The 17,596-nt window shown below is 38.0% G+C and overlaps 9 protein-coding genes across 9 annotated transcripts; 7 read left to right on the forward strand and 2 right to left on the reverse strand.

Moving 5' to 3' along the window:
- Positions 1-188: 188 nt before the first annotated feature.
- MAK5 (ATP-dependent RNA helicase) lies at positions 189-2,495 on the forward strand (the record flags this gene model as incomplete). The annotated part of the gene is made up of 1 exon (XM_056229404.1): positions 189-2,495. The coding sequence occupies one exon, from the start codon at positions 189-191 to the stop codon at positions 2,493-2,495; it is 2,307 nt and encodes a 768-aa protein (XP_056086131.1).
- A 231-nt stretch (positions 2,496-2,726) lies between these two features.
- SUP45 (translation termination factor eRF1) lies at positions 2,727-4,040 on the reverse strand (the record flags this gene model as incomplete). The annotated part of the gene is made up of 1 exon (XM_056229415.1): positions 2,727-4,040. One exon carries the CDS (start codon positions 4,038-4,040, stop codon positions 2,727-2,729), a length of 1,314 nt encoding a protein of 437 aa, XP_056086132.1.
- Positions 4,041-5,352: 1,312 nt separating this feature from the next.
- On the forward strand, positions 5,353-6,408 carry ADH5 (alcohol dehydrogenase ADH5; the record flags this gene model as incomplete). Its single annotated transcript, XM_056229426.1, has 1 exon — positions 5,353-6,408. One exon carries the CDS (start codon positions 5,353-5,355, stop codon positions 6,406-6,408), a length of 1,056 nt encoding a protein of 351 aa, XP_056086133.1.
- Positions 6,409-6,878: 470 nt separating this feature from the next.
- On the forward strand, positions 6,879-7,664 carry MRPS9 (mitochondrial 37S ribosomal protein uS9m; the record flags this gene model as incomplete). Its single annotated transcript, XM_056229437.1, has 1 exon — positions 6,879-7,664. The coding sequence occupies one exon, from the start codon at positions 6,879-6,881 to the stop codon at positions 7,662-7,664; it is 786 nt and encodes a 261-aa protein (XP_056086134.1).
- A 466-nt stretch (positions 7,665-8,130) lies between these two features.
- Positions 8,131-9,057, forward strand: RTC2 (cationic amino acid transporter; the record flags this gene model as incomplete). Its single annotated transcript, XM_056229448.1, has 1 exon — positions 8,131-9,057. One exon carries the CDS (start codon positions 8,131-8,133, stop codon positions 9,055-9,057), a length of 927 nt encoding a protein of 308 aa, XP_056086135.1.
- Positions 9,058-9,408: 351 nt separating this feature from the next.
- YSW1 (Ysw1p) lies at positions 9,409-11,238 on the forward strand (the record flags this gene model as incomplete). Its single annotated transcript, XM_056229459.1, has 1 exon — positions 9,409-11,238. The coding sequence occupies one exon, from the start codon at positions 9,409-9,411 to the stop codon at positions 11,236-11,238; it is 1,830 nt and encodes a 609-aa protein (XP_056086136.1).
- A 291-nt stretch (positions 11,239-11,529) lies between these two features.
- ARA1 (D-arabinose 1-dehydrogenase (NAD(P)(+)) ARA1) lies at positions 11,530-12,564 on the forward strand (the record flags this gene model as incomplete). Its single annotated transcript, XM_056229470.1, has 1 exon — positions 11,530-12,564. The coding sequence occupies one exon, from the start codon at positions 11,530-11,532 to the stop codon at positions 12,562-12,564; it is 1,035 nt and encodes a 344-aa protein (XP_056086137.1).
- A 206-nt stretch (positions 12,565-12,770) lies between these two features.
- TBS1 (Tbs1p) lies at positions 12,771-16,010 on the reverse strand (the record flags this gene model as incomplete). Its single annotated transcript, XM_056229481.1, has 1 exon — positions 12,771-16,010. The coding sequence occupies one exon, from the start codon at positions 16,008-16,010 to the stop codon at positions 12,771-12,773; it is 3,240 nt and encodes a 1,079-aa protein (XP_056086138.1).
- Positions 16,011-16,548: 538 nt separating this feature from the next.
- On the forward strand, positions 16,549-17,499 carry APD1 (Apd1p; the record flags this gene model as incomplete). The annotated part of the gene is made up of 1 exon (XM_056229493.1): positions 16,549-17,499. The coding sequence occupies one exon, from the start codon at positions 16,549-16,551 to the stop codon at positions 17,497-17,499; it is 951 nt and encodes a 316-aa protein (XP_056086139.1).
- Positions 17,500-17,596: the final 97 nt, after the last annotated feature.

Consider the following 17,596-nt stretch of genomic DNA (forward strand, 5'->3'; position numbering starts at 1 on the left):
TATTTTTCCATCTTGGTCAATTCGCCGCAGGTTCAGCCCGTACTTTTCTTTTTTTATTGAAAAACTTTTTCAGCGATGAGCTTATTGACATTATCTTTTAACAGCATCCATATTCGCAAATCCGTTCACTAAGATCATATTTTTTAGAGCTTCCTTAGTCAAGTAGTTGTATAATCGAGTTTTTCGCCATGGGTAAGAAAAGGACCCCCCAAAATAAAAAATCACACGAAATGATTGTAGATGAATCAAAGTTGAATTGGAAACCGGTAGATATCCCGGACACCTTAGACGACTTCGGTGGGTTTTATGGCTTAGAGGAAATTGATGGTGTGGACGTTAAGATTGTTAACGGTAAAGTAAATTTCATTCCCAAAAATGACTCAAAACTAGCAAGGGACGTTACGAAGGAAAAATCTAAGAACAAAGAGAAACGCGCGGGAGCTGAAGCAAGTCCTGGTTCTGGCTTAGAGTCTGAACTTTTGGAATTTAAGAACTTGGACGATGTAGAAGAAGGGGAGTTGAGTGCAGCATCCTACTCGCTCTCTGACGAAGGCGAGCAAGATGAAAACAAGGATACAGGTTTATTAGATGGCAACGAGGATGAAGATGAAGATGTGTTAAAAGAAAATGTTTTTAACCAGAATATTAATATTGATGATATTTCTCCTGTGGATTTACCTGAATGGACAAATCTTTCATCTCTCTCAATGACTATTTTACAAAGTTTACAAAATTTAAATTTTCTCAGACCTACAGAGATTCAAAAAAAATCCATTCCGGCTATTTTGGAAGGTAAAGATGTCCTGGGCAAAGCCTCTACAGGTTCAGGTAAAACTTTAGCCTATGGAATTCCAATTGTAGAGCAGTTAATTACCAACTTCTCTCAGAAAAACAAAAAACCGATATCATTAATTTTCACTCCTACAAGAGAATTAGCACACCAGGTGACTGATCACTTGAGAAAAATATGCGAACCCGTTTTAGCAAAGTCTCAATACTCAATATTATCACTGACAGGCGGACTCTCCATTCAAAAGCAGCAGCGTCTATTAAAGTATGATAATAGCGGTCAAATTGTCATTGCCACACCAGGTAGATTTTTAGAATTGTTGGAAAAAGACAACGAATTGATTAAAAGATTTTCTCAAGTGAATACACTGATTCTTGATGAGGCTGACAGACTCCTACAAGATGGTCATTTTGACGAATTCGAAAAAATTATCAAATACCTATCAGTAGAAAGGAGAAAAAACAAAGTAAAAGATTCCGAAAACGATAACAAAATTTGGCAGACTTTGGTCTTTTCCGCAACCTTCTCCATCGATCTATTTGATAAACTATCTTCATCTCATCAGGCCAAGGATAGAAAATTCAAAAATAATGAAGATGAACTAAATGCTGTAATAGAACATTTAATGAACAAGATTCAGTTTAATTCAAAACCAGTTATAATAGATACAAACCCGGGATCCAAGGTAGGCTCTCAGATCAAAGAATCCTTGATCGAGTGCCCTCCATTAGAACGTGACCTGTATTGTTATTACTTTCTAACGATGTTTCCAGGCACTACGTTAATATTTTGCAATGCAATTGACTCTGTCAAGAAACTTACCGTATATTTAAATAACCTAGGAGTTCCAGCCTTCCAAATTCATTCTTCTATGACTCAAAAGAATCGTTTGAAAAACCTAGAAAGATTCAAGCAGCAAAGCGCCAAGCAAAAGACGATAAATCATTCGAACCCAAATTCCGTTCAAATCTCTTCAGTATTGATTGCAAGTGATGTTGCTGCCAGAGGTTTGGATATTCCTGGTGTTCAGCACGTTATTCATTACCACTTGCCAAGATCTACTGATATTTATATTCATAGGTCGGGCAGAACTGCAAGAGCGGGTTCTGAAGGTGTTTCTGCTATGATATGTTCTCCTCAAGAATCCATGGGTCCGTTGAGAAAATTAAGAAAGACTCTGGCCACAAAGAATAGCGTTTCGGCAGACTTAAAAACTAAACAAATTAATAGAAAGCCTATTAAATGGCAAAACACTGTAGCTTTGTTGCCAATCGAGACCGACATTCTTTCACAATTAAGAGAAAGGAGTAGATTGTCAGGCGAATTGGCAGATCACGAAATAGCTTCAAACTCCTTGAGAAAAGATGACAATTGGCTAAAGAAGGCTGCTGATGAATTTGGTATTGACGTCGATTCTGATGAAGATGATATATCAAAGAGTAATTCAGATAGCTTCCTGTTAAAAAATAAAAATAGGAAAATTCAAAAAACCATAAACAAGGACAAAGCAAAGGCGATGAGAGCTGAATTGAATGAACTACTGTCAGTGCCTATACGTAAAGATAGAAGACAGAAATACTTAACGGGTGGGTTAGTAAATTTGGCTGATAACCTGGTTAAAAAGAGAGGTCATAACTCTATTATTGGTCATGAAAAGATGGACGCTTTAGAAACATTAAAGAAAAAGAGAAAGAGAGATAAGTAGTTTCGAGACCTTTGGGAAAAAAGTCTCTTTTCACTGAAACTTCTACATAACATATACAGTCCTCTAAATACCTGCGTGTCTACGGCAAAGGAATTAGCTCAATATGAAGAGCAAAAGGTTTTTCAAGTATATATTATTGTACAAAAAATTAAAAGCAAATTCAATTTAAATTTGGCATTAAGTGATTGAATTCTTTTGATGTTGATTTTTTCCCCCTTTTTTTAGTGTTATTTAAATGAAATCATAGTCAGATCCTTCATCGTCATCATAATATTCATCCTCATCTTCATCAGCTAATTGTTCAAAGTTGACCTTATAACGCAGCATTGCACCAATACCACCAAACCCGGTAACAAATTGGGCACCTTCCGATGACTTATCTGTGATAAATTCTAAAATGGCACCGAAATTCTTGTAGTTAGCTGCCAGCCATTCAATCAAAGGTTCTTCGGTAACCACGTCCATTTCTTGACCAGTGGCTTTGTCAATGGCATATGATTTGTCCTTGGCTTCTGGTTCGGCGAATTTTATGACCTCATTATCTTCAGCGTCTTTGAATGTGTATCTAATAGTTTCCAAATTTTCGAAAACGATAAGTTTCTCAACGGCACCTAAATCTAGAGCCTTTAAAGTGTCGTCTATACCGTAGCAGAACTTACCTGTATCTTGAGAAATTTCATCAAAGTATGCCTCCAATAGTTTTTTTTCTTGGACATACTTAACGTTGGCCAATGCTTCGGCAGAAAGTTCAATGGCTTGATTGAAACCATTTTCGCCACCATAAGAAACATCCACGATAGAAATGACCTTACATGCCAATCTTGGATCGAATAGTTCTGATTTGGCCAAATCGGTCTTGAAATCAGCGGAACCTGCCAAGATTAAACCTTTGACATTGACTTTGTCATTGGTAATGAAATTCTGAACGGCAACTTCAGCGACTTTTCTAACATAGTTATGTCTTTTTTCCTCTCTTAAACGAGCAAAACGAAGAGCAGATTGACCACCTCTACCATGCTTTTTGGGCAAATCGACAGTGAATTTATGCAAAACTGTCCTTGTGTTACCTGAAACGGAACCAAACAAAGTACCTTGACCATCCATAACTATAAAACCAAATTTGTCGTCAGCTTGCAGTAATTCCGAAAGAACTTCCGTGTGAAATTTGTTATCACACATATATAACGATGTGTTAATAGGCTTGTATGGTTCAATGTCAAAAGTAACTTTCTTTTCTTTACCATCTTCAGTGATCATGTCACCACAATATAAAACCAACCCGTTCTTAGGCAAGGTATTATATAGCTTCAACTTTTGTTGAGTGGAAGTGATCGCCGATAATACTGAAAGACGATTAACCCTAGATTTGATGTTTGACGCGGTACCATATTCATCTGTCAACATTTTTTGGTATAGTGGAATTTGACCCTTAGGAGGAATAACCAAAGAGATCATAGAAGTACCATTTCCTCTGGCTTTTTCTAGAGCCTGAACCAACTTCTTGACTTTCCAGATTTCAATATTTTTTTCAACTTCGTTATCCATTATAACAAATATTTATTTCTTGCTACTTTTATGATAATAATGAGAAAGTAATTCTGATGTCTAAAAGATCAGAAAGTGCCGTTAAAGATCATATTGATAATATCCCATGAATAAAAAATGTATGTCACTCTGATTGACATTTAGCACTGAAACTTTTGAAAAAAAAATTTTCATTCAGGGTCATACAGTTTCAGCCGGGTAATAAAAACGGCGCTATCAAAGTGTAATACTAAACAAGTAAAACGGGGAAGTGCAACTTGGTTCTAATGTGTGATTACGAACAAATTGTCGTCCCAAGCCGGTCTAAAATACTTAAAAAATAACTTTTCGAGATTTGCAATCAAGGTAAAAGCATGGTACGATTTCTGCACAACAAACGGTGGAATTTTCAACAATATATCATCCGGATCCAGCTACAAATGCAGCTATATATTTGTATTCTTTGGAGGGTAGCGGGTTCAAGTGTTTCAATATCCAACCTGTTATCAATGTGAAGTCTTAAGCCTGGCCCTGTACCACTAAATCTGATCAAGAGGCTTATCAAGAGCCCCCAGTGATCTGCACTAGTTGGATTTCAGTATTTATCTTCTTGAGTTCTATATCTCGTATGGGCTCAGCAGTAACCTTCCACAAGGTAATGCAAAACAAAAATAGAACGGCGGTAAATTAAGGCAGAATATTGGTTCAACTCAAATTCTAAAAAATAAAGGAAGGGCGAATCGAGTAGAAAAAGCAAAGTTCCCGAACCAGTTGAAAAAATAAATGTTTGAGTTTGATTTTCAAAATGGTCTCAACTAGTTACTCACTCACTCTCACTGCTGTATGAAAAAAAAAAAAGGTATCTTCTAGACTGACAGCCTTAAAATTTCATTTTTAAGCAATTGCTCCATTCTGCAATATCACCGCCATAAAAACAAAAACGCACAGTCTGGTAACGGAGTTCATCTTGTCACAAGCCTGGGTAGCTTTTGTTTTGCCAGTGTTGCACTAAATAAATATCACGTATCTTCTTCTCCGCTCATTCCTTCTATCTTCAGCCAACGATAGGGTCCGCGGCATCGTGAAAAATTCTTCCGCGGGGAAATGAGTCAAAAGTGTGTGACAATGGAATCTATCAATTGTGACATCAGGCGACTCGGGATTGTTCTTTTGCCCTTGTTCAATTGTGCTCTGCATACAAAGTAGTATGAATATGAAAAAAGGAGTATAAAACACTCCTTGAAAACTCACGTTTTTATGGACTTTGGCGACTAGTGTGTTTTAAGCATATCTAAAAAACTGTTCTACGACGTATCAGCACAACCCACTTACCATGTCTTCTCAAGTCGTTCCTAAAACCCAGAAGGCCATTGTCTTTTATGAAACAGACGGTAAATTGGAATATAAGGATGTTGCAGTTCCGGAGCCTAAACCTAATGAAATTCTAGTTCACGTTAAATATTCTGGTGTTTGTCACAGTGATTTACACGCATGGCACGGTGATTGGCCATTTCAATTGAAATTTCCATTAATTGGCGGTCATGAAGGTGCCGGTGTTGTTGTTAAGTTGGGATCCAACGTTAAGGGATGGAAGGTCGGCGATATTGCAGGTATCAAATGGTTGAATGGAACTTGTATGTCCTGTGAATACTGTGAAGTGGGTAACGAATCTCAGTGTCCTCACTTAGATGGTACTGGTTTCACTCATGACGGTACTTTCCAAGAATATGCGACTGCCGATGCTGTTCAAGCTGCTCATATCCCACAAAATGTTGACCTTGCGGAAGTCGCCCCTATCTTGTGTGCCGGTATCACTGTTTATAAAGCTTTGAAAAGAGCTAATCTGATGCCCGGCCAGTGGGTCACTATATCTGGTGCCTGTGGTGGTTTAGGTTCTTTGGCCGTCCAATATGCTCTGGCAATGGGTTACAGGGTCATTGGTATTGATGGTGGCGAAGCCAAACAAAAATTATTTGAAGAATTACATGGGGAAATCTTTATCGATTTCACAAAGGAAAAGGATGTTGTTGGCGCTGTCATCAAGGCTACTGACGGTGGCTCTCATGGGGTTATCAATGTGTCTGTTTCTGAAGCGGCCATCGAGGCGTCTACGAGGTACTGTAGACCCAATGGTACCGTTGTCTTGGTTGGTATGCCAGCTCATGCTTACTGTAAGTCTGATGTGTTCAACCAAGTCGTCAAATCCATTTCTATTGTTGGATCTTGTGTTGGAAACAGAGCTGATACAAGGGAGGCTTTGGATTTCTTTGCTAGAGGCCTGATCAAGTCTCCAATTCATTTAGCTGGTCTATCAGATGTTCCAGAGATTTTTGGAAAGATGGAAAGGGGTCAAATTGTGGGTAGATATGTTGTCGATACTTCTAAATAGTTCTTTAAATAATTTGACGAGTATATCCCTAATTTTACATGAACAATATATTGTGCAAGTATTATCTTTTTTACGATCTATTTATGACGTCGTGAAATATTCAAGCTCTTCTAGCGATGGAGTGTTTCTAGAATTTTTGAAACAAAGCACATGCTTGATGTTTTGCAGCGCTCAAATACTCTTACAACCGTTTCAATAACTGGTTTTATACAACCCTTTGATCTGTTGCTGAAAAGACATCAAATAGAACTCTTCTTCGTGTAACATGATGCCGTTCACTTTGGACCGGTTAAACATTTCAGCACCGTCTGTTCGGTCTGTAAATGAAACGAAACTGGAAGCCTTTTATGAGTAAAACCAATAGGATCAAAGGTTGATCAGCGAGTATACCTGTTGCAGCCACCTTGCAAGGAAGCACGATGTTTTTAAAGCTTTCCTTATTTCGAAGGGCAACTTTCGCTCCATCTCCTATGAGAATGTGTTTGAGTACTATTTATCAAAAAAATGAAAATGACTTGCCCAGGAGGATCGTCCCTAAACTACCAACATTTTATTCAGCAAATCCTAACCATGAAGATCGTATCAATCGATTAGAGCGCCTCTTAAGAAAATATGTAAAATTACCAGCTCAGAACAACAATGAAGTACAACAAACGAAGGCACCTTGGATTTCTTTTGATGAATATGCGTTAATAGGTGGTGGTACAAGGTTGAAACCTACCCAATATACTCAGCTGCTGTACATGTTGAATAAACTACGCAACATTGATCCTCAGCTGACCAATGAAGAAATCACATCCGAACTATCTCAATATCATAAGAAAAGCTCCATTCTTTCAAATAATGTCAAGACGAAAACTTTAGATGAGTTTGGAAGAAGTATAGCTGTAGGAAAAAGAAAAAGTTCTACTTCAAAAGTCTTTGTCGTTAGAGGTACGGGAGAAATATTGGTGAATGGCCGACAACTTAACGATTATTTCCTTAAGATAAAAGATAGAGAATCCATCATGTATCCACTCAAAGTAATTGAGTCTGTCGGAAAATATAACATTTTTGCAACAACATCAGGAGGCGGGCCTACTGGCCAAGCTGAATCGATCATGCACGCCATTGCAAAGGCTGTGGTTGTATTTAATCCATTGTTAAAATCGAGATTGCATAAAGCTGGTGTCTTGACAAGAGATTACAGGCACGTAGAGAGAAAGAAGCCAGGGAAGAAGAAGGCAAGAAAAATGCCAACGTGGGTCAAGAGATAGACGTAGTGTCTTTTTTGCCCCAATCCCAAGCAATAGTGTTTGTACTTTGGGGCATTTTTCTGGGTTCATACCATAAGAAACATTATACTTTGCATGCAACGCCGCATGGCACAGGAAATACAACTCTCGTTTGTTATTCGTGTAAATAGAAGTTATGTAGTCAAGTCATGTTAATTTCAATATTCTCTTTAGCGTGCGGCATAATGCATTGTATCGGGTTTCGTATTATTCTTCCATACGCGGAGTGGAGAAGTTAAGGAAGCAAAGGCCCAAATTCCATGGGAAAAAAGAAGGAGATGGTAAAATGCAAATCAGTGTCGTCAAATTCAGTCCAACATAAAAAGATTCATAGCATAACCATACATAATAAAAATAGCAATTTCACATTGCTTTGGCAAACAAAAATAAACTAATTTTCACAGCTTTCCAAAACATTCCTCTGTAGCACAAAGGAGATATTTCCACGATGAAGCTGCCTCCGATCATCTTTAATGCTAAAAACATAAGTGGAATTGCGGGATCCATATCAATATCCTGCTGGATTGTTGTTTTCGTACCACAGATTTATGAAAACTTCCGAAGGCAGTCCGCAGACGGATTATCACTGCTCTTCATTGTGTTATGGCTGTTGGGTGATATATTTAACGTCATTGGGGCTATGATGCAAAACTTACTTCCAACGATGATAATTTTGGCTGCCTATTATACATTGGCTGACTTAGTTCTGCTGGTGCAGTGCATGTGGTATGATAAGAATAAGAAGGGCTTCTTACAAGAAGTTAAAAAAGACGTCGACCCTGTCCATTTATCTCCAGTAATCCCAATAGATGGGTCTGTTTTGCAAGACGTTTTCAGCGAATATGAGCCACTTTTGCCGAGGTTAGAGGGGGAAGATAACCAATCATACAACTCGCTCCAGCGAGTTGGCACAGAAGTAATCGTCAAGGAAGATAAGAATTCTTCCAGTGATCTACTAATCGTATGGGGTGTAATGTTAGTCGGATTTTTCTCCTGGTACATATCCTATTGTTCTGGAGTGAGTAAGGGCATTCCGGACAAAAAGCCTACCCTTGAGAAGATCAATTTTCCCGCACAAATTTTGGGATATTTGAGTGCAATACTATACTTGGGCTCTAGAGTCCCTCAGATTGTTCTTAACTTCAAAAGAAAATCGTGCGAAGGTGTTTCATTTTTATTCTTTTTATTTGCGTGTCTAGGGAACATCTCTTTCATAGTATCGGTGCTTTCAATGTCAGTTGATCCGAAGTACTTAATTCTAAATGCATCTTGGCTTATCGGTAGCGCTGGTACGTTATTGATGGACTTTACGGTTTTCATCCAGTTCTTCCTTTATGCCAGATCTCAGTACGGGAAGAAAGCGATAGATAATTAACTAGAATTACACTCCTAACTGGAAAATATCTAACTTGCACGTACATCCGCTATGGCCTCAAAGAGCTACGATACGATCTTCACGAGTAATCGTTAATTGGCGATGCCCTTTCGCTGATGCGCGCCTAAAAAAAAAACACAAAAACAAACAATAACAATCCTGGAAGTGTCGTAAAAAAGAAGTGAAAGAACAGGAGTGAGATAGCGAGCTTTCACATTCATCTAACATTCTCTTAAACTAAAGCTGTCTAACACAAGCAAAAAAAATTGAAACTGGTCTGGAATATCTTAAGAGAGGATTCTTATCGCGGTAGTGTATCAACATATAGATAGATACGTACAGAATATAACCATGTCCAACTTAGGCGATACAGTAGAAGGTAACGATACCAAACGTGCCAGGTTTTCAAGTTTTGCCTTTGCATCCGATAATGGTATCTTACAGAAAAACAACACATTAAGAAACTGGTTTTTAAAACCGACAGCTGACTATAAGGGAGAGTGTGGCGGCAAGGCTGAAAATAGCATCAATGATGCCAAACCAAATGATAAAAACTCGCAAAGCTCTATTGAAGAAAAAAAATTGGGAAGGAAGGTTAGAGCTTTTTTCAGACAAACAAATTCAAGTAAAGATGGAGGCATGTCAGAAGATGAAGAGGACGCGTCATTTTGGAGGAAGGCTAGTAACAAAGGCCCGAAGAAGGAAGAATCCCCGGCTGATAGGGAGAGGCAAAGGGGGAGCTTCACAAAAAAAATCAGAAATAGCATTTTCAAGCATCCAATTAATGGTAACGAGAAAGACTATAATGATGAGAAGAATCTTTTACTACCGGTCGAATTCTCGTCAGATGATGAAAATGCGTCTCATTTCACTGATGCGAACTCCCATATTATTCAATCGAAGAGCCCTGAGAAACTCCCTTCAAGAAACCAAAGTCCAACTAAAGGCACCAATAATAAAGGTCAAAGTAAGGAATATGGAAGTATGTTCGAAGAAGATAGTGATGGAGACGAATTTTCTCCAGACACTCCTCCCGAAAATGTTCTTGAAGGTCCATATAAGTTTGTATTTCAGACTCCGAATACGTTTACATCTCAGCCACAACCCTCTGTAGGGGAGGACTTCCACAACGGTGGAAGATATGTAATTGAGTATCTGAGCAAAAGATTAACAGCTTTGAATATTGAAATTGATTTTGAGTCGGGAAGAAAAGCAGATATCTTTTCAGAGAAAGAGCTGCATCGAACAAGCGAAAAGATTATAGAAAGCATTGCTAATGAAATATCGACGAATGAAACGCGCAAGAAAGGTGAACAGGACGAACTTGAAAAGGTGAAGTTGGAGAATTCGAGATTATCAAAGTTTAAACACGAACATTCGCTACAGAAGCAAGAAATTATATCTTTGAAAACCAAGCTTGAATCCACCAATAAGAAAAACAATGATCTGATCATAGAAATGGAAAAGTTGAAAGGAAACACTCCAAATGAGAGGAGAAAGGACTACATATTTACAGATGAGAACGAAAACGGGGACGTTATAAAATCTAATACAGAACCTGGCGTTTTAAAGTTGAATGTTAATGAGACTTCGGCAAAGCCACAGGAAGCTAAAGCCAAGCCTTTGAAGTATCTTCCAAGAGAAACAAGGAATAATGAAACGAGGTTGAGGTATTTAGAAAAAAAAATTTCCGGTCTGGAGAAATCTCTTGAAAAGAAAAAGAGACAAATGAAGACCAACGATGTCAGGATAGATTTGAATAAATTTACTGTTGACCAGTTTTTGAACTTGTTGAAAAGCCTTAATGCTGTCTTGCAATTCCACAATGTTTATGGTAACAATTTGAAGGACTATAACGATGATATCATCAAGATAGAAACCTACTGCAGCGTCCTTAACACAAACGATTGTTTCGAAGAGCCCTCATTACGCCTGCAGGAAAATAGCTTCAAAAGACAATTAAGTCCTTTATTTTCAAACGTTAATTTCTCGTTAATCGACCAATTGACGATGAACTTCAAGTTTTACGAAAGATCTGCCAATTTTCAGAAGGAAACAATAGGCGGACTCAGAATAATGCTGGAGGAGAAGGATAACTACATCAAAACACTGATGCAACATTTGAAGAAAAAAGCTGGCACAAAATTGATAAAAGACAGCAAGAACGTTGCTTCCACTTAATAATCGTAACGGTCTTGATTACTGAAAATGCAACTAGTATATAGCCATTAAGTAACTAACTATCTAGTAATGAAAATGTTATAGATCGCTTAGCACTCGTTTATGACCGCTTTAAAACCGCCATACTCCGCTCTACCCCTACCCCCGCCTTGAAAAAAGACCGTAATATATAAAGCACGCTTTTTAGCAATACAAAGGGTGAAAAAAAGGAAAGAGGGATACCAAAAATCTGGACTTATTTGCCATAACTTGATCCTTCATTGATAATAATATCTTGTCTCAATTTGTATCATGTCTTCCGATACAACATCAACGGAAAGCATCGTCGAAAAAATGTTACATCCAAAGACTACGGAAATATATTTCTCACTCAACAATGGAGTTCGCATCCCGGCTCTGGGTCTAGGGACAGCAAATCCTCATGAAAAACTGGCTGAAACTAAACAAGCTGTTAAGGCTGCCATCAAGGCCGGATACAGACACATCGATACCGCTTGGGCTTACGAGACAGAGCCATTTGTGGGCGAAGCCATCAAAGAGTTATTGGAAGATGGATCTATCAAAAGGGAAGATCTTTTCATAACCACAAAAGTATGGCCCGTCCTGTGGGATGAAGTAGACAGATCTTTGAATGAATCTTTGAAGGCATTAGGCCTAGACTACGTTGACTTGTTTTTACAACATTGGCCATTATGTTTTGAAAAGGTCAAGGACCCTAAAGGACTCAGCGGATTGGTAAAGACTCCAGTGGATGATTCTGGAAAAACAATGTACGCTTCCAACGGTGACTGGTTGGAGACTTACAAGCAGCTGGAAAAAATTTACCTTGATCCTAATGATCATCGTATTAGAGCCATCGGTGTTTCAAATTTCTCGATTGAATACTTGGAGCGTCTCATCAAGGAATGCAGAGTCAAGCCAACTGTCAACCAGGTAGAAACTCATCCTCATTTACCACAGATGGCAATGAGAAAGTTCTGCTTTATGCACGATATCCTGTTAACAGCGTATTCTCCATTAGGATCCAACGGTGCACCTAACTTGAAAATCCCACTAGTCAAGAAGCTTACTGAAAAATACAATTTAACAGGTAATGATGTATTGATTTCTTACCACATAAGACAAGGCACTATTGTAATTCCAAGATCTTTGAATCCAGTAAGAATCTCCTCTAGTATTGAATTTTCCTGTTTGACAAAGGATGAACTGCAAGAATTGAACGACTTTGGTGAAAAATACCCTGTGAGATTCATCGATGAGCCATTTGCGGCCATTCTCCCAGAATTCACTGGAAATGGGCCAAACCTGGACAACTTGAAGTACTAAGGCAATCTATATCTTTTTCATGCTTTCTACCTGCCTATTTGTTTCCTCAAATTTTCCTGGTCAAAGGAAATTACTATTTGACCGTCTCATGCAAATTACCTACTTTACGAACGTTCTTTTCAAAGTTCTAGGATGTTCGAAAATACATACATACATACTTAAATAAATGTAAGTATAATTATAGTATTTGGGTGCCCCTTGTATTATCACATTTTTGCACATACATTCTTGAAAAAAAAGTCCCGATCATAAAAAAATACACCGTGCTCTAAATGCTCCTCGATCTTTTCGAATAATTTGTTTGACTTCTCATCTTCATCCTCTTCATTCATTGCTTGCTCACAACATGCACCATCAAGAGGTGAGGTGAAACCTGTTGGGAATAAAGACCTATCATAATTATCATCATCATTATCACCATCATCATTATTTTTATTCTTATAGTTATTACTATTATCGTTATAATTACTATCATTATTATCATTATCATTATCATCATCATTATTGTCATTATTATCGTCATCAGCGTCGTCATCATTGTCATCATTATTTTTTTTATTATTATTGTCATTACTACTATCATCATCATTGTTCTTGTTGTTCTTGTTGTTCTTGTTGTTGTTAGCGTTCTTCTGATTACTATCATTTGAATCTTTGCTAGGACCCAGAGTACTATCTCCCCATAATTTTGGGATGCCTGAAAGTTGCAGAAAGTTCAAATCTTGAACGGTTATTTGATTGAAAAGATTGAAGGACACTTTCCTTTTTTCTTGATCTTCTGTAACAAAACTCCCGAATGCAGCCATCTTCTCTTTATTTATGAATGAAGTTTTTAAAAGCTCTACCATATCATCTTTTGAGTTTCTTGCATGCTTGACCAATTTGTCAAGGATAGCCTCATAATAATTTGAGTCAAATGCATAAAATTCTGCATATTCGCTTGTAAGGTTAAACTTTTCCATTGTACTTCGTAGAAAAAAGGTGTAAAAGAAAAGAGATGTTTGCCATTTCAGATTGTGTATGGAAAGATAATGTTCTTCAGGTCCAAGCATGCGGGCATGCGTATCCCTTAATAGCTCAATTATATAACCAGTTTCCAGAGCATTTTCATCATTTGCCATACTCTCTGACAGGTACAGGAACATCGAAAAAATCGTCGTGAGAGAAAAATACAGAAATTCGTTTTGGACAGTGGGATAATATTCGAAATCCTTCAAAATGTTCAGAACTTCTATACAGCTTTGTTTGAAATTTAATTTTGATGTCCTAATAATTTCGGCTATATCATGCCGAGAACTTTCACGCTGATCCAAATTGTCCCTAATGATGGATATTACAAACAGACTAAGCGTTATCTTTTGGTGATACCATCTGAGATGTAGAAGTATAGTAGTGCAACAATTTATCTCAAAGTCCAACTCTGGGGATTTCAGAGATAAAATTTTCATATTCTGCTTATAATTTTCTAGTGACAGCATGATGGGCAAATCATCTCGCATCCTGTCTAATGATCTCCAGTTCTCCAACACGTTATCAATAATTTCATCGAGTGTATCATCAAGGGTAGTTCTGATGGAAAAACATGCGTAATATATATGGGACTCTATAAGAGATAACCTTGACAAAAAATATGACTGAATGTATGGCGTATACTCAAGGCGATTCGCCAGCAGGTTTACGACTGATATAACATCATCTAACTTTTCTAATTGTGCATCATCATAATTTTTAGGGAAGTTCGGTAAGATTTTATCCCTGAATAGTTCGACATAACTTTCATCTGTCAAAACATCAGTATTTTCCTCCTTGAGGAATGGTGGCCTTGATAACACTACAGAAAAGAATTTGTCTATTGAAAAGCAGTAACACCACAAACGTCTTCTTTTAAGAATCTCATCGAGCTCTAAATCCTCATAAGTAGAGTGCAAATTGAGTCGTAAATCCAAAGCAACTTTGATCGCTACGGAAAGTACTTTGACTGCTGATGAAGCACTAATTTTTTGCTGAGTAAACTTCGCTAGCAAAAGCAATGCTTTCAATGCCGTCATGTCCGCGCGCGCCACAGATAATTTATGGTAATAGTAGACTGAATTAAGAAATGTGAATGATCTCAACCTCCACAGCTCAAACTTCTCAAAATAATATATTTCGTGATTGCCTTCATCGATTAGCTCTTGCTTCTCTTTGAAATTAGTCACGGTGGCTCCAAGACACAAGCAGATATTAAGCAGAAAAGCTTGTGATGGAGGTAATCTTCCTTTGGTGGAATCATAGTGCGTGTCGGCGATTTCCAGGCATTGGTCTATATCGATTATATGAAGGAGAGAAGCCAAGGATGGACATTTTATGTTTTCAAGCAGGCGCTTTGCAATCGCTAAACGAGGCAAAGGGTACAAAATATTATCGTTGGATGGAGATGAAGCGGATCGGAAAGAGAAATCCAGTGCCATTTTCGTTTGCAAAATAGAGTATTTGAAAGTTGTTGTAAACATATCATTCAGTGGCGAAAGAAATTCCTCGTCAGATAAATGTGACGAAATGTTTTGTCGGAAGCGAAACATTTTTTGCTTCGTTAATAAAGCCTTAGAATACTGCTTTCTTCTAGGACGCTTGATATACTCTTTATCAACAAGGTTAATCTTGGTATCTTCAGCTAGTTTTTCTATCGTTTCCTTCATATTTTTACATATTTCTTCCAATACAAAAACTTTACCGGAAACCTTTGTATGGTTGAGTTCGATTTTTTCAAGAATTTCTTTATCGATAGGAAGAAGATCTAATAAATCTTCTTCTCTGTCACTTGTTCTTCTGGCGGGAAAAACCTCCGCATTTTCTTGTGACGAAGTGGACTTCTGTAGTTTGGGTGGACTATCCGTAGAAGAAGTATTGCTCGATGGCGCAGTAACATCAAAAACCTCGTCTTCCAATGCATTTTCCTTATCCGACTTGGGCTTCTTAACCGACTTCCCAGTCTCTTTATTATTCAAAGCCTCTTCCCGTCTTCTTTTCAGTTCTTCATGAAAATGGAAGGTACAATCTTTATTGTATTTGATACAGTTTCCACACTTACCGTAAGTCGGATCAATCTCTGTACACCTAATCTTTCTCTTCCGACAATAATCACAGGCTTTGGTTACTCTGCTTTTGAAAGACTCCATATTATACGCCAGAAAATTCTTATCGGCAGGCATCATATGCGCCAAAGCGTGCTGTCTCGAACGGTGATCCGGAAAAGGGCTCAACTGAGGCGACATAGTAGTACCGCTCATAGCAGACGGGAAATTCGATAATACTGGGGGGATTATAGGGACAGTAGAGCCCAACAAACTTCCGGTATTGTCGGCTCTGTGAACATGCTGCTGGCTATTACTAGCCCATTCGTATGTTAACTTTTTCGCCTCATTCATAGTTTCATGACCACTTGTAAAACCTGAGTCCGTGTCCATTTCCAAAATTCCTTTTGAATCTATGTACAATGTTTACTCTGGAAAAAGACGTCTGAGATATAAAGTTTAACTTTATTTAAAGTGGAGTTTCAGCAGTGGCTGAAAAGTATATGAAAAATCAACATTTTCTGGCAGAGCAGGGTCGGATCGAAAACGTGGGCCCTTTAGGGCATTTGTCATAATTTTAGAGGTCATTGTAATTTTTTCCGGGGTAACAATGAACTCAAAAAACAAAAAAAAAGGTTCAATCAGGGTTCAATGGAAATAAAAGCGGAAATAAAAATGGAAGTAAGGGCTTAAAGCTTCCTCCCAAGTAAGTGTACGGGAGAGGGAAAGAGTTCTATTCGTGATAATGAAAATGCATTATATTTATATTGTTGAGAGTGCACAATGAACGTGAAACTGGAATTCTAAATAAAAGGGAACAGAGCGTGTTAACTTTTTTTCTCCTCGAAGTATAAGAAGAGAAGTTGTTGAATATATTCGGACGGGGGAAGAGGCGGCCAGGACAAAGGTAGCTAGTTGTACGTTGCGTAGTATGGCTTTTCTGAATATTTTTAAACAAAAAAGTGGTGATGAAGCTTCACAATTGACGACGAAGGGAAGAAAAGAAATTTCTCAGTCGATCAAAATATGTTCAGGTGATGACGGCGCTGATCAGCACGATTGTACTGGTGATTGTAAAATAGAAATTGATGAGGGAGAGCAGGCCTTTGCCAAACTAAAGATTGAACACGAAACTCCCTTATTAAATTCATCTAAGACACCAAAAATTCACTTTGTTGTGCCTACATCTCAAGTAGATTGGCAGCATGATGCTTGCTTAGAGGATCCAGGATCTGTGCAGTACAAAATCTCCCAATGGTGTAACAGTAACTCCGACAAATATTCGAACGTGGGTACAGGAAAGACGTTAAATTGTGCGGTTTCTTCTCTACCTAAAGATATCATGGATATACAAGTTATGCGGGGAACCAAGAACAATGTTCTTGTCCTCCCTTATTTCATCTGGCTGAACGGTCTTAAGTCGGATAACGTCGCGGAAACCTTGGACGATTTGGTCCCTGCTTTATTGAACAATACTGTCTCGAGGGAGAAGTTGCTAGAAACACGGCCAAATATATCAGTAGCACGTGAACGTGCATTTGTCTTCATATGCTCACATACCACAAGAGACAAAAGATGTGGGATTACCGCCCCATATTTAAAAAGGGTGTTTGATGGTAAATTACAAGAGCATGGTCTATACAGGGATAATTCTGATTATAGGCCAGATGGCGTTAAAATTGCGTTTGTTAATCATGTCGGTGGTCATAAGTTTGCAGCGAATGTTCAAATCTATTTGCAAAACTCTAATACCTTAATCTGGCTGGGGAGAGTAACGCCAGTTATCGTCCCTTCCATTGTGGAGCACCTGATAGTTCCCGAAGAACCTATGCTTCCATTTCCTGAGAAAGTCCGTTGCATCAAGAAATATCAAAGCTGGTAAAGTTCAAAATCGGTAAATGTGATTCTCCAGCATCATATAGTCCGCTGGTAAAGTAGCTTATCAAGTATATATTTTGAAACAATTTCATTTATTTTAT

This window comes from Saccharomyces kudriavzevii, assembly GCF_947243775.1.
Source record: "Saccharomyces kudriavzevii IFO 1802 strain IFO1802 genome assembly, chromosome: 2".
In the NCBI taxonomy this organism is placed as follows: Eukaryota; Fungi; Ascomycota; class Saccharomycetes; order Saccharomycetales; family Saccharomycetaceae; genus Saccharomyces; species Saccharomyces kudriavzevii.